Source organism: Phaeodactylum tricornutum, chromosome 9 (assembly GCF_000150955.2).
Source record: "Phaeodactylum tricornutum CCAP 1055/1 chromosome 9, whole genome shotgun sequence".
NCBI lineage: Eukaryota > Bacillariophyta > Bacillariophyceae > Surirellales > Neidiaceae > Phaeodactylum > Phaeodactylum tricornutum.
In genome coordinates this window covers 881820-896204 of record NC_011677.1, presented here as the reverse complement: position 1 = coordinate 896204, position 14385 = coordinate 881820, and the positions used below count along the sequence as shown (strand labels likewise).

Here is a 14385-nt window from a genome sequence, read left to right as displayed (position 1 = left end):
AATGCATGGAAAGTTGGGGGCAGCCCATATCAATTGTCCGAATACCCGTAGCTGTACTGATCAGCGGTCCGATTGTCGAACCACAGCCACAATCTTGTCGTACAATAAACTCCTGAATGGGTGGCAGCCCGGCGCGGCGGGAAATTTCGCGCATCAAGAAGCCCGTCACGGCGTTGGTGGCGTACCTTTGATTGGCGTTGCGCTTAATCACCATGCCCTGGTTCATCTTTGGCTGGTGATTCTTTTCGTGCTTGCTTGCATAGTTCGGATGCAAAGCGTGGGCCTGATCGACACTGCAACAAAAGCTGTTGCGAATACAGGCTGCGTAAGTTTCCGTACTTTCCTGGTTGCCCAAGGCTGCCGCAATGCGTTGGACGGCTTCCGCCATTATTGGCGATGCGGCTCCCACGGCGGAGTTGCTACCGACCTCTTCGTGATCGTACAAGACAATCATGGAAATGTCCGAGTCCTTAGCAGTGCTGCCGGCCTCCACGTGATCCACCAAAGCTTGTACCGCGAGGAAGCAACTGGCGAGATTGTCCAAACGCGACGAGTGGATAAACTCCGAAAAGACTCCGCCCAAACTTGCTTTTTGGACATCAAACAGACTGAGCTCAAAGTCGGCGATATCTTCGACTCGGACGTTGAGTTCGTGTGCGAGTACTTCGAGCAGGGCGGGTTCTTGGTACTCGGTCCACCCATCCTTGGTCTTGTTTTCCCCGCCGTTGAGGGACTTTTCCGCTTCCATCGCGAGAATTGGTGAAAGATCGTCTTCCTTGTTCACTTTAAAGGCTTCCCTCTCTTTGGCAGACTGCAGATGAATCGCCAGGTTGGATACCCGCAGGAGGGCTCGATCCATACGAACGAGTCTCTGCGTGACCTTGCGCGCATCATCGCGGCTCCGGACCAACACACGCCCGGACACACCCAAATCCCGATCGAACCAGGTATGCCAGAGTCCGCCCCCGTAGCATTCCACCCCGACCTGCACGCAGCCGGCGGCGGTCCGTAGCGAGCGCGGTTTGACGCGCAGATTGGGCGAGTCCGTGTGTCCGCCAATAATTTTAAAGCCGTTGCCGGGTTGGTACCGGTCTCCGACAGCAAACGCGACGAGTGTGGATTTGTTGCGGGTAAAGTAGTATTTGCCGCCCGGAACGATTTTTCCGGTGTCGACGGTGGAGGTTTCGGACAGTGAGGTAAAGCCCGCCGCTTCCAATCGTTCGATGGAGGTTTGTACGGCGTGGAAAGGATCGGGACTGGCGTCCAAGTACTCCATGGCACTACGTGCCAAAGGCAGGTGCGGTGCAATGGAAGTGGTACCCGAAAGCGGCGGCAAGTTGGGTCGACTCGTCGCTAACCCCCCAACCGCAGTGGAGGTGAGCATCACCAGCCCAGAAATGGAGACGACAGCCAAACCGGACCTCATGAGGATGTCGGACTGTGTGTGCCAAAATGGGGGGTTGCGTACGACGGAAGCGACGGGAATGGACTTGGTGCCGAGCGAACAATAATTGGAGCGAAGAAGTGTGTGTCCCTACCATACCGGCGCATTTCTCGGTCCGTCATGTTTCCATCGCATCGGCACCCTTTTCCTCCATCTACGGGTTCCACCAACAACGTGCGAGACGGAGGAGCGGCGAACGAACTCGTGATGTGTCCTTCCGTCATCCGACTCTGTAGTGTGCAATCCCTGACTATATCAAGAGTCATTGCCAGATATATTCTACAATAGGTATAACTGAACTCTTCCAGTACACCTGCGGACCGAACCCTCCAAGGTCCTAAATACATTTCCTCGGACGCGGTCTCGTTTGGTTCTGGATGGACTGCGAACACTTCTTTCCCGTGCGTTTTTGTAGGGGAGAGAAGACACCAGACATACCTAGAGAGAATTCCTTACGTACCGGACAAAGCCGCCTGGAAACGATTTCGGCTCTCGTGTTCCATTCGAGAGACGCCGTACGTCGTTTTCCGTCGGTTTCGTCACTTTTGTCGAAACGAATCCCCGCTTGTCTACCAGGATATATACTACGTTCGACCCGAGTCCGTTCCTCCTCAACCAACCAACAACCTTCAAGCGGACGGAATTGGTGCCGCGGTGCCTTGCGGAACACCAAACCCATTCTGTGTAGTTCCGTTGTACGCCAGTGCACCCGTCGCTGCCACCCATCGAGACACCCATCGTCGAAAGGCCTTCCATCGCTCCCGTGCGGCACGTGCTGACAACCCGCGTGGCACGACCACCCCTGGGACCGTTTCCCGAAAATCAAAAGTCGATCGATCGTACAAAACACATTACAAGAAGAACGTCATGGAAGACGACCTTCGAAACTCTACGATTGAACATTCGGATCAAAACAGTAGTCAAGACGCCCTCGAACATGTTAACGAATCCCACAACGACGCCTCAGTTAACGAATCCCACAACGACGCCTTACTCTTTGACGGTGAATTACACGACACTACCGAACAACCAAAAGAATTGCCGCTTCCGAACAAAGTTGACGAACACAACGAATTGGACCTGAACGATCTCCGCTCCTCCACACACAATACGAACCTTACAGCCACCAGTTTGCAGGAATCCTCGTACGCAAGTCTCAACGTCGAGCACTTGCTCGCCGAAATGGACTGTGCGGCACCTCCGGAAATGACCACACCGGGACCCCGACACGCACCCTGGGCATCGGCTCCCTCTTCCGTACCGCGGCAACCCAGCTTGCGCGATATTATGATGGAGCAGCAGCAACGACAACACCAAGCCGAAAAGTCTTCCCTCTTAATGGTCGAATTGGCTCAGGAAGAAGAGTTGATTCGGATAGCCCTGGAACGTTCCCTGACCGATGTGGGATCGGTACATTCCGCGACTGCCGCGTCCACTCGGACCGCCCCGCACGAGTCCCACGCTCCCCCCGGCGACCCGCAAAATGCACAACCAGCAGCGGTTTCGGAACGTCCCTCGGTACGAAAAGAAACACAAGTGTCCAAAACAGACCTGAGCGCCGTGGAAGTATCGTTGATTGAACAAGCCTTACGCGAAGGCATTCGGCGACACCAGAACGATTTTCATCACAACGCCTCCTTGCCCCAAAAGCCTCATCCTGTGGCTCGCATGCTTGCTACTCTTCACGAAGAAGAAACGACGGTGGGTTCTTCCCCCAATGAGGATGATGACTTGTCTCCGGAAGCTCTGACGGATAGCGATCCAGAGCCATCTTTGGATTTGCCCGTACGACCGTCGTCCACCACTTTGTCCTCTTCCCCGCCGACTACTCCGGCTGGACAAGGATCGTTGCAGAACCTTGAAGGTTCTCACAAGGACTCGTCCCCTCTGACGACTCCACTTAGTAGCAGTTCCTGGCGGCTCCGTGAGGGTCAATACGCGTGCGCTGGGGCGTCACCCGCTTCAACGTCCGTCTCCGTTACATCGTCCTGGACCCCCCGTGATGCGGCTTCCCCAGACAATGGGATCAGTCCCGCGAGTACCAGCAGTGCGAGAAGTGCTGGCTACAACTACCGATCCCCACTCGTTCAGCACTTAGGTCCCTCGTTCCAGCGTTTGGAGGAACTTTCGTCAGATGAGCTATTGCTGGTCGATTCAGCAAGGTCCATTTCTGGGGCCTCTTCTGCAATGGAGTCGTCCTCTGCTACCGTTCCGCGACACGCTGTTCGTGATCCGTTACTCGGATTCACGTACCTTGACGAGTACCGCAACACAAACGAAAGCCAAAGTCAAGAGTGGGATGGGTCTGAAGTGCAACAAAGGCAAAAAGCCCTCCGCGCCTCGCAGTCATCCGGCCTCTCTGCGGGACCCATGCTGGCTCCACCATCTGCCGATATGCCTTTACCACCCGTCACAACCTTGCGTTCCGTTAGTACAGCGGTCACCACCGCTAGTACCGCCGCCGACTCGGAGACTTCGATCACGGGTCCGGCCACCGCCAATCAGTCCTTCGCCGACGACTACGACTGGAGGGGCGCAGAGCATCACTTGTCCGCTGAGGAAATACGGTCGATTCAGCAGGCACTGACCGATGACGATACGTGGCAAGAGAACAGCGCACTAGTCGATGCGCCTGAGGCAGGAGATACCCATACCGACACTCAAAACGGGGAACTTTCGGCGGCTGAGGCGGAAGCTATTGAACGAGCCTTACGGGAAGCCGACGAAGAATCGGAAAGAGATTCTCTTTTGCTCGCTTGGCAAATGCAGGACGAAGAGGAAGCACGCCAGCGACAGCAAGTGGCGGCCCGAGGTACGCAGCAAGGCAATATCCGAACCATCACTCGCGCCGAGCTTCGAGCCGAGCAGTCTGGCCGATTTAGCACCATTGGGGCCGTTCATTCTTCGGATCCACCCGTTATGCGGCATCCTTTAGAGGACGAAGAAGAAGTGCAGTTAGCCGCGGCAGGTTTTCGCATGAACAGCACCACTCGACAGGAGTGGTCCCGACGTGACCAGCACTCCGTCGTAGGACCCAACAACGAAGTTCGTACCAAACACGATGCCGAACTCCACGAGCAGGCCAACGCGCACCGGCTGGGTTTGGATACCGACGAGCACGGACTAGCGCGAATCGGGAACAAGGCCTTCAATTCGTTCCTTCACTCTGTCCGTAGAGACAAGAAAAAGGGGGTTGCCACCCACGGCACCGGGAGGGCTGGTTCGGATACCGATGCAACCAAGGGTGGCGCCATGGACCCAGCTGTGCGCATGCAAATTACTCGTGCGATCAATAGCGGGTTGATCGAACGATGCAACGGAGTCGTGAAGGAGGGTAAAGAGGCTGTGGTGTATCATGCCGAAAAGGGCGAGGAAAGCGAAGGGTTTGACGTTGCAATGAAAGTTTTCAAGCGTATACAAGAATTCAAGGGCCGCGGTGACTACGTAGAAGGTGACCCTAGGTATGCCCGTGCCAATTTCAGGAAAGCAAGTAATAGAGAGCAGCTGGAAATTTGGGCTGAGAAAGAATTTCGAAATTTAATGAGAGCAATTCGAGCCGGCGTTCCTGTGCCAACGCCACTTTTACAAAAGGAAAACGTTTTGTTCATGCGTTTCATGGGCATGAATGGGTGGCCGTCACCACAGTTGAGAGAACTGGATTTGCGAAAAGGTAGCAAGAAATGGACGACTCTTTACACTCAGGTGATGGAGGCTATCCAAAGGTAAGTCCGTGAAACCTTTGACAGCAACGTAAAAACAAATCCTACATAGGGCTCACGTGGAACCATTGCCGTCGTTCCTGATTCTGCAGACTATATACGAAAGGTAGACTAGTGCATGGGGATCTGAGCGAGTACAATATAATGGTGGTTCCCGCATTTCTCGTCGACAATCCATCTACATACGTTGAAAATGATCAGGATCTTCAACCAGTGTTGATTGATTTTGGACAGGCTGTAGATCTACGTCACCCTGAAGCGAGACCGCTGCTGGAGCGCGACTTGGATAGAGTGATTGCTTTTTTCAAACGGCAAGGAGTCGAAACCATGCGTATTTCCGATGCAGTCTCCTTTGTTGTTAACGAGGCCGAATTGAAGCCGATCAATGTACCGAGCTAGTGTTGAGCACTATGATTACTTTCTCTTGTAAGCAGCGAAAAAGGAGTTTTCGGCTAAAACGAACGTATAGAGTCACCGTATTACCTCGCTTGATGTGAGTCAAATTGTGATCAACTCTAAATGGGCGATAGACAACGATGTGGGACTCCACTACAAACTACACTCGCTGTAGTTTTTGGTTTCCCAATATTTCAAAGTCAATTCGGTCATTACAACGCTTCATATAGCGTGAACGAAGGGAGGCTTCCGAATCGGCAATGGATCGCTCCATAGCAAGCTCAAACATTTTCCGCTCTACTCGGGTCATCCGTTCGACGTTCTCTGAGTTATGTTGGATGCGTGGAAGGCGCTCGTTCTCGCCTTTGCAGCTCAGCTCCATGGCCAGATGTATCAGCTCCTTCTCTGGCTCTTCCTCTGCCAAGCGCACAGTAGTAAGACCATCAACCAGAGAGTTTGAGTTAAAGGGCAGACTGTTGCACCCACGACAGTTCAAACAATTCTCCAGACATTGATCGATCCAGGAACACGAAGTGATTGTTGAACTTGCTATGATACCCAAATCAGAATCTTGATGCGACCGTTCAAAAGCAAAGTGAACCATTTCCTCTTCTCTTTCCTTATTAACCGAAATACTACCGTTTGGATGCTCGCCAATGGAAGAACGGTCACGATCGGAATGAGTGTGGGGTGCTGTGGGGTAGCACGCGATTCCCGACGACGTTTGAGCTATTTGTCGGAACATATCGTTTGTGTAGCTCCCACGAGCGGACACGATACGAGCATCAATTTCAGGAGCGTATTCTCGAGGGTAAACATAACGACGCTCCATATCAGCGTTGCTCTGCCATCTGTTGTTGCACGCCAAATAAGTTGCTGTTGCAGAGACGCTGTAATCTGTACTGTCTTCTAGTCCGTATGTTCGCCGTACTGAGTTTACAAACAACTGATGGGACTGCGTAGGATTATGGCACGGTGCCTGTGGCTTCAGGGGAAGACAGTCAACAATACCACTTCTTCTGAATCAATTAAATTCTGCTCAATACTGAATTTTCTGCCAAGACGGAGCACCGATTTCAGTGTATGCTTTTCATTGGAGGACAACACATCGTGGAAAGAAGGAAGCGGTGTAATATCCGGGCATGATGTGGCAGGTCTCTTTCTGTTCATTGATCAACATGAGTAAATACTCTGTTGATGGGTTTGCCTGAAGATGGTGAAAACAAAAAAGATCATGAACAATCGGTAGTCGTGCATGTTGTGAAGGCTGAACTTTTCACTGGGAGCAGAAATGTCCGTTTTGCCGCTTCTAATCCACCGAGATCATATGTACTAACAGCGAAATAGGGAATTATATACCAAGCATTTCCATAGAAAAAAATATTCGGACGTTCGTGTGTTCTACAGCTGATAAGTTACTTATGGAGCTTTTTGAACTCATGCAAAACGAGTTTTTGCATGTGTTGTATGAGCACTCACTGTCAGTGTCCAATAATAGTTTTTCCAGCAAATGCACATGCCAAATTTAGCGGGGGAAAAAATCCAGCTGGAATTGTTTTTGTTTATTGAATCCCGTGCTAACTTTGTGATATCCAGTCCTGACCAGTGGACGAAAATAGTACACGTGCTCTATCCCGGGTGTGGGAACTGTTGGCTCCTTGTTCGATTCGATCTCCGTATGTTCCAATTTTAAAGGCGAAAGGATTGCAGTGCACGAGATAATATGTTGCGCACAAATTGGCATATTGAGATCGGCTAATTGCTGGACTCGAGCGTTGCCTGCTCTTTCGTGATCTGCTGCCAGTGACGAGCGGGCTTGATTGGCGAAAAGTCGCCGCCACAACTCATTCTCAATTTTTTTTCTCTATCTGAGATAGGGGTCACGAGGGATATACCTTTAGGCAACCAGTTAATTTCGCGTCTATCAATCGGAGAGAAGCAGCGAGTCCGACGGCTACTGCGGCTTTCGGAAGGAGGAATATCGACGTTACGTGGAGCCCATTCGATATCCTTTGTGGGAGATCTACTCGTCGCATGCCGAGGCTTTCGTGGAGCGTCATCTTTTTTGGAATGCCGCGATGAAGAGCGAGAATGGGATGACCATCCAATCTCTTTTTGAAACTCTATGTAACGACTCGGCCGTCCGTCTGTACGGCTGCTGTTTGTGTTTCGGCTATGGTTGTTCGTTCTCTGAGCATGAGTTTGCTCTAAGGGGCATTTGCCATTTGAGCTACCCTTTGCACGGCTATGATAAGATGATGAAATGAAGCTTGGAGAATCGATACTGCGCGGCCTCCAGTCGATGTCTCTCGTTGCAATCTGAGGAATGTGGTCGGACGTTTCTGGTTCTTCATCTTTCCGCTCTTCCCAACGAGTGTGCTGTGGCAGCCACCGTCCTCTCGACACTCGCCCACTTCGCGGAGACAAATCGTCTTGATCTTCTGTATCGCTGTCTGCATCCATCTGGTGAACAGAAACATGGCTACGACTAGCCATCGTTCCAGCTATGGAAAACGCAAAAGCAGACGACACACCTGTGTGCGATGTTCTCGAGGAAGCATCCTGTTGGCTACGGTCTCTATTCAGACCGAAACGGCGTTTGTCTTGATCTATTTCGGAAAGACGATCCATTGGTTCCCCTTCATTAAACTGGGAGGGATCGTCTTCGGTGTGGCCACTTAATCCTACTGAATCGTTAAGGCTCAATTCCAAGGCACGATCCATTATTTCACGTCCTTGGCCCAAAACGGCGAAGCAATCGTGACCTCCTAGGCTGGCAGCGTCATCATGCCGCAATAGCCTATCCGATGGAGAGCTGGCAGATTGCCATGTCTTTGGACATGCTGGTATGAGTAATTTCATAGCATTGGTTTGGCTATGAGAATCTTGCACGATTCTGTCAGAGCAGCGCTGGAAATTGGCGACGTCTTCGTTGTGCTCTTCTAGTCGCTTCATAGCAGGTCTGTGGTAGACTTCAATTTCGAATTCCCCACCGTCCAAACTTCTATGCGGGGGGGAAATGTTAGATTCATTTCTTGCGATCCGTCTGTTAGTGCGAATGAAGGTTGCAGACGATGTCCCACTGTTATCGCGAGAGCGATCCCCGAACGCATCGAGTGAGCGTCCTGCTTCCTGTAGAGCGTAGCGCTTTTCCGGAGCCAACTTTAGAGAAATGTTTTTGTTGGAAGAACTTCTAATAGTACTATCTGTCCTGGACTGCATTTCTTTGCTTTGCGCTTTAGTTGAAAGACTTGTAGGCCTTCCATTGTTAACAAACTCGATATTGGAATCGGGGCTCTTCACTCGGCTTAAAGAGGGGAAATCTTCGGGAACAACGTTGATACTGCGTCCGTGTACCGAAACATCCGAAAAATGAGTTAGGATGGAGCTATCAAATTCCTTCGATGGCACATAGAGCTTGGCGCAGTGGGAAGGTTCCATCGGAGGAAAGTTGTTCGGAAATGCCTCGGGAGACTCTGCTTTTCGTATCGCCGGTTTCGATAATGTAGCTCTCTGTTGTGAGAGCGATTCCTCATTTGTGGCATGTCCGAGATCCACAGCTCGCTCGTCTTGATTGGGAGGAGTATTCGTAGTAAAACGAGGGCACCTGCTGCTGATTTGCTTTGTTGAAGTCATGGTTATAAACTGTTTCCTGTTCTCTGTTCTCGAAGGATGTGACGATGGACTGGGCCACTCGCGCCTCTCCGAAGAAGCAATATTTGTTCGGGACGGTATTGCACCACGAGTACTGAGAATGCAATATCTACTCGTCCGAAAACCAGATGGATTTTTCGACGAAACGCACGTGGTGCAACGAACACGCCTACGCGGCTACCTTATCGTTTTTGCCACGGGTGCATCTTAGAACGGCGAAGTCGTAAAATTTCAGTGTCGCCTGGTTGATAGCGAATACAAGGGCAGTGTTAGGGTCATAACAGAAGAGGCATTCAACCTCCTGTTTATTTATCTACCTTTAAGTAAGAAATTAGAGACTCGTGTGAACTCGAATTGCTTCTGTTTGTTCTGGATTATGGACAGTACTTCAATAGCCGAATAAGCCGTTCGATCATATATGCAAATAACTCCAAGCGTCATATTTTTTACTGTTGGTGTAAAATATATCTTGTTAACCCTAACGATTTACTTTCTTCTCGAGACATTTCACAATCGATGTTCGGATAATTGTGTTGCATTAGTTCGTCCAAAAATGATGAGTAGAAAAATATCGAGAAATGGCAAGACTTGCAGCCACGGAATGACAAGACCAGCTGCAAATCAATTTGAATTAAGATGCCTCCTAATGCTGCGTCCACTTTCGTTTATTTGACTACAGCTCGACTTTTGATATAGTCGTGCCGAACCGTGAAGAATGATGACCATTGCATCAAGCCCTCTTTCGTCATTTGCGAATACTTAGTCTAACTACAAAAACACATCTTTTTGATTTTTACATATCGGATCGTTTTGTGTCGAAGGTGTACGCATCTGTTGTAAGACAACTACCAGCTCTGGGTTTGATTAAACTACTCGTATTCTAGCTAGGTCGTTAACCCACCCAAAAGCATTCTTGCAATCAATCTGCACTCGGTCTGCTCCAGGCATGTAGTCGAAAATCGAGGGCCCTTCAATGAGCCCTGTAACAAAATGCACGCCTAACTATAGGTCATGGTGAAAAAGGGAATCGTTGACTAACAGGAAGCAACCTACGTAGTCCTGCATGTGCTTGAATTTATGTTTGTTTTGGCAATTCCTGTTAGATTTTGCCCTGGAGCGATAGTTGGAGTGCAAGATCAAGATTTTGCTGCTCTACACACTCCGTTCGAAAGATCCTTTATCTTTGTCCAATGGACTCGAGCTGTCGTCGTCTGACGCGCTTACGGCGACAGAACGATGGCGGATTTTCGGGCGGTCGTGATCCGAATTACTCGGCCTGGTTCGAGACCAGGCTGCTTCCGCCGACCAAGGCAACATGTTCGTAGCTTGAGAATGTCTTGCCTTGTGCGATAACGAAGGAACATGTGGATGGTTCACGCGTTTATTGTTTCTGGAAGTGAGATGTGTGGACAGTCTTAAAGCGTTGTTGCGAACGCTATTCGGCAAGTTTGAGGCTGATGAGCGCCTTCCAGGGACGCACAATCGCTCGGCTAAATCTTCCCATCCTTCGCTCTCACTTTCGTCCATCAAGACATCTAGGTTGCCATCACCACCGTACATTGAAGACGAAGGTCGTTGACGACTTGGTGTTGTTAAGGCTGGTATACTTTGAGTAAAGACGGCTCGCGCTGATGGCTTCCGAGACGACCAGTCGTCATCATCGTGTGTTGAAGTAATATCCTCGATAGTGTCATGATTCGGATTCATGTAGATGCTAGAAATTGAGTGGGAATTTCTGTGATGCCCCTTGGGTTCCTCGGTAACCGACGAAACTTGTAAATCCTGTAAACTACGTTCCATGGCCAATTCCAAAAGCTCCTCTTCCGCCAACATTTCGGCTGTTGCTTCATCGTTGATGCTACTTTTGTCTGCATCCTCGAAGTTCTGGCAATATCCTAGGAGATGAGAGGTGAGGGAAGCGTGGCCTACGGCATCGCCGCTATACGACGGACGTGGTGCAGAACTACCAAGCCTGAGGTTGCGTTGATGGTTTGATACAGATTTCTCTCTCTCCCGCGGTGAAGACCCGTACAGATGAGACGGGTGCTCTCCGCTTGTAATGCACGGCGTGCGCAAAGCACGTGTATTATGGGATGTCGACGAACCTATAGACAAAGAAGATAGATGACTGCGGCTGCGGCTGGTTGGGAGAGTGCTAGAAGGTCCCGAATCACTGTGAGAGTCCTGTAACTTCTGCGAATCGTTCAAACTACGTTGAATGGCAAGTTCTAGCATTTCCTTTTCTTGCTCGATTTCAGCCAAGCGTTCAGCGGTGCTTTCGTCTGTCACATACGGATCTGACTGTTCTGACGGAAGTCTCGACGAAGGCGAACCTTCAGCGAGTTTCGACCGTGCCCTTTGCCTGCACAATTCTTCGATTGTCAGGGATCCATTCGAATCGTGCAGGTCTTCTTCTTGAATAGAAAATCGAGAAAAGGAAGAATTTTCCAAGCTTGTGGCCGACGAGTGTGCCGGTCCCGCACTAAAGCAGGCAGACGCTTCCGAAAATGCTAGCGTAGTCGCTTCCGAAGCGGCAAACGAATGCCGCGTCACACTGAGCCCATGATTGCGATTGCTGCTGTTGTGACCTTGGGTGTAGGCATCACGGTAAGTGCTCATCGTTTCTCCAAGGGTAGGGGTGTTATAATAGTGGTGTTTTGTGGTTTGATAGAGAGGCTTTTGGCGTAGACTGGTATGGCTAGCATTGGAGGTGATGGAACGCTCCGAGACTGCTGCTCGGGAGGATGAAGATGGCCGTCTATCTGTGTTACGATCCCAGTTCATAGCTTCCTCAAGCACTGCACGAGCTGCAGCGAGGTCGTCGTCGTTACAGTCGGATTCTGTCGGCAATGTAACTTCATCTTTGGTAGCCCCCGAACCATTCATTTTGGGCGAGGACAGATTGACTACTATGCTTCTTGTGGGAGCTTTATGAGATATTGCTCCAATTGATGAAGGCGCTGTTTCTGGAACTAAAAGCGATTGGAAAGACGGCGGAGGCCCGTTTCGGGTGGCATTGAGCGCCTGTTCCGTATCGCTGTACAGATTCGCTGTATGCAGCACTAGCACAGGAATTTGCGACGTGGCCGTGGATCCCCGAGACGCAGTCGCGAGATTCGACTGCCTCGCAACTTTCCTCCCGGATTCTCGGAGAGCATCAGGCTCGACTAAATCAGATGCTGGTGCCGGCCTTACCCCGTTCCGCCCCGCCTTAGTTGTCGGCTGGGATTGCACATTGACGTCGATATCGTGGTGTGGTTCGCTGTCTATAATTTGTAACAAATCATCGACACGCAGGGCTTCCGAGGAATCGCCCCATTGTTGTTGTCGGGACGTAGCAATTGTGGTCCGTTCGGGCATTGCTGTTGTGGAAGGGCCGAGGCTCTGGAGTACGCGATTCGACGACGTTTCGATATATGAGATTGAAGGAGCTCTAGCAGTGCTGGCAGCGGCGCAGCTAGACAACTCTCCTCTTGTCTGACCCTGACTATGCGGACGACGCGTTGCGTCCGGTGTACTACGTTCCCGGCGAATCCGTTTGCTGGCTTCTGGGGGACTACAAAAGGAATGTTGGAGACTTGGGGGGACGCGCTCGTGTTCACGTAGACATGCGTGCTCAAACGGATCGAGTGCGCTGTGTCTTACGGGACCTGCGGACTGATGTCGCTCTAGATGCCGAGGTTTCGGCGTGGCGGCGAGTGACTTCTGCGACGATGATCCGGTGGTTACTGGGCTCACTTTGGCCGGTGGCGGAGCTGGAATGTCGCGGAGGAATTCTCCCAGACAATCCCCGCTGTCGCTCCCACCGTGGTGTCGACGTCCTCGACGCGGAGCGCGAGTGTTGTGCAGATCCGACGTGTCAATGGAGGCTATGGAAGAATTCCAGTCTAGTCGGTTTGCTGTGGAGAGTGGTGCGGGCCCTTCCGAAGCAGCCTCTGGCTCCTGGCTACCTCCCCGAGTATGTCGTCTAGCGCCTTTGCGGGTGAGCCATTGAAAGAGACCACCAGCACCGCCATTACTGCGACTAGTGTTTATACTACTACTCTTGCTGCGGTTCATGGTCCCCACAAAGTATGCCGTTCCTCCTACGGCAATACTTGGGCTGTGTCTATTGACAAACCGGACTAACTGTAACTGGAAACCCGTCAACAGACTTGCTAACTGTAAACTGGCGGGTACCCCTACTAGCTAGACTCTCTGTCGTAAAGAAAAGCCAATCCTGCCGAACCAAGGCAGGCGCTCGTGGCTTATATTGCACGCGTTCCCAGCTTCTTCACAAACATGCGAAAGGCGAAATACGCCCAGAGGGTCTCGTGTCTTTAGATTGCTACTACAACTTCAAATGACCAAGAAATATCACTTGTACTTATCATTGAAGTGGTTCATCCAATCTTGGCGATATTTTTAGTTATTCGAAAGTGATTAACGTTCCGCGACAACTTTCTTTGTGCTCTTCTCCTAGTCGCATAATCAAATTTGATCACTTTCCAGTCATGATATCCTACTGGATGAGACTTCGTCAAGGAGAGAGAGCCCTGTCTTGCTTGGACAATGAGCCACAGCTCGGGTTCGTAGTCGTAGAAACAACCTTGCGAAATTACGACTAAGGAAGACAAGGTCTTAACGAGCTTCCGAAAGCAGGGCGCTTATTTTGGTTCCGGTTCGTCCTATATTATTAATCTTGGTTCCAAAAAGCAAAGATGCGGATAGTAGTCTAGGTTTCAGAACTTCGGTCATCACGTCTGCCATTCCGTACGGTTGAGGTCTCCCAATGCGTCTGGGCTCGGCGAACGATTAAATCCTAGACCAGAAACCGGTGTGTCCACCGTTACTGCGACCAGCCGCCTTCTCAAGTCCTCGCACACAAGGGCGGCCGAGGGTGAGTGAGGCAGGACCCGTGAATCTCGTTCGCTAGAGCCCGGATGCTTTCTTGATGGACCAGACGGCATAGGCTTTTGGCCCACTTACTGCTCTTTAAATGTTAGGAAATTATATAGTAACTCGTAATTGTCAGCTGTCGTTAGTTCGAAGGTAGAGAGATACAGAAGCTACTCGCTCTAGGAGTCATACTCTCGATCTCTGCAATTCTAGAAAGCCTATACCAGTCTCTGGTACCCGGGGAGAGCGGTGGGCGGACTGAACCCTACGATACAAAACAGGGTTTTACGCCGA

At 50.8% G+C, this 14385-nt stretch overlaps 5 protein-coding genes across 5 annotated transcripts; 1 reads left to right on the top strand and 4 right to left on the bottom strand.

Annotated features, from left to right (window-relative positions):
- Position 1: 1 nt before the first annotated feature.
- Positions 2-1512, bottom strand: PHATRDRAFT_20708 (predicted protein; the record flags this gene model as incomplete). The annotated part of the gene is made up of 1 exon (XM_002180499.1): positions 2-1512. A coding segment is annotated over exon 1 (1425 nt), but the record flags the coding sequence as incomplete, so codon positions are not given.
- Positions 1513-1564: 52 nt separating this feature from the next.
- On the top strand, positions 1565-5620 carry PHATRDRAFT_46310 (predicted protein; the record flags this gene model as incomplete). The annotated part of the gene is made up of 3 exons (XM_002180689.1): positions 1565-1653; positions 1753-5166; positions 5256-5620. The coding sequence occupies 3 exons, from the start codon at positions 1565-1567 to the stop codon at positions 5560-5562; spliced, it is 3810 nt and encodes a 1269-aa protein (XP_002180725.1). The 3' UTR covers positions 5563-5620.
- Positions 5621-5719: 99 nt separating this feature from the next.
- On the bottom strand, positions 5720-6446 carry PHATRDRAFT_46309 (predicted protein; the record flags this gene model as incomplete). Its single annotated transcript, XM_002180498.1, has 1 exon — positions 5720-6446. The coding sequence occupies exon 1, from the start codon at positions 6389-6391 to the stop codon at positions 5720-5722; it is 672 nt and encodes a 223-aa protein (XP_002180534.1). The 5' UTR covers positions 6392-6446.
- Positions 6447-7314: 868 nt separating this feature from the next.
- PHATRDRAFT_46308 (predicted protein) lies at positions 7315-9195 on the bottom strand (the record flags this gene model as incomplete). The annotated part of the gene is made up of 2 exons (XM_002180497.1): positions 7315-8063; positions 8094-9195. 2 exons carry the CDS (start codon positions 9193-9195, stop codon positions 7315-7317), a joined length of 1851 nt encoding a protein of 616 aa, XP_002180533.1.
- Positions 9196-10270: 1075 nt separating this feature from the next.
- On the bottom strand, positions 10271-13272 carry PHATRDRAFT_46307 (predicted protein; the record flags this gene model as incomplete). The annotated part of the gene is made up of 1 exon (XM_002180496.1): positions 10271-13272. The coding sequence occupies one exon, from the start codon at positions 13270-13272 to the stop codon at positions 10366-10368; it is 2907 nt and encodes a 968-aa protein (XP_002180532.1). The 3' UTR covers positions 10271-10365.
- Between the last annotated feature and the right edge of the window lie 1113 nt (positions 13273-14385).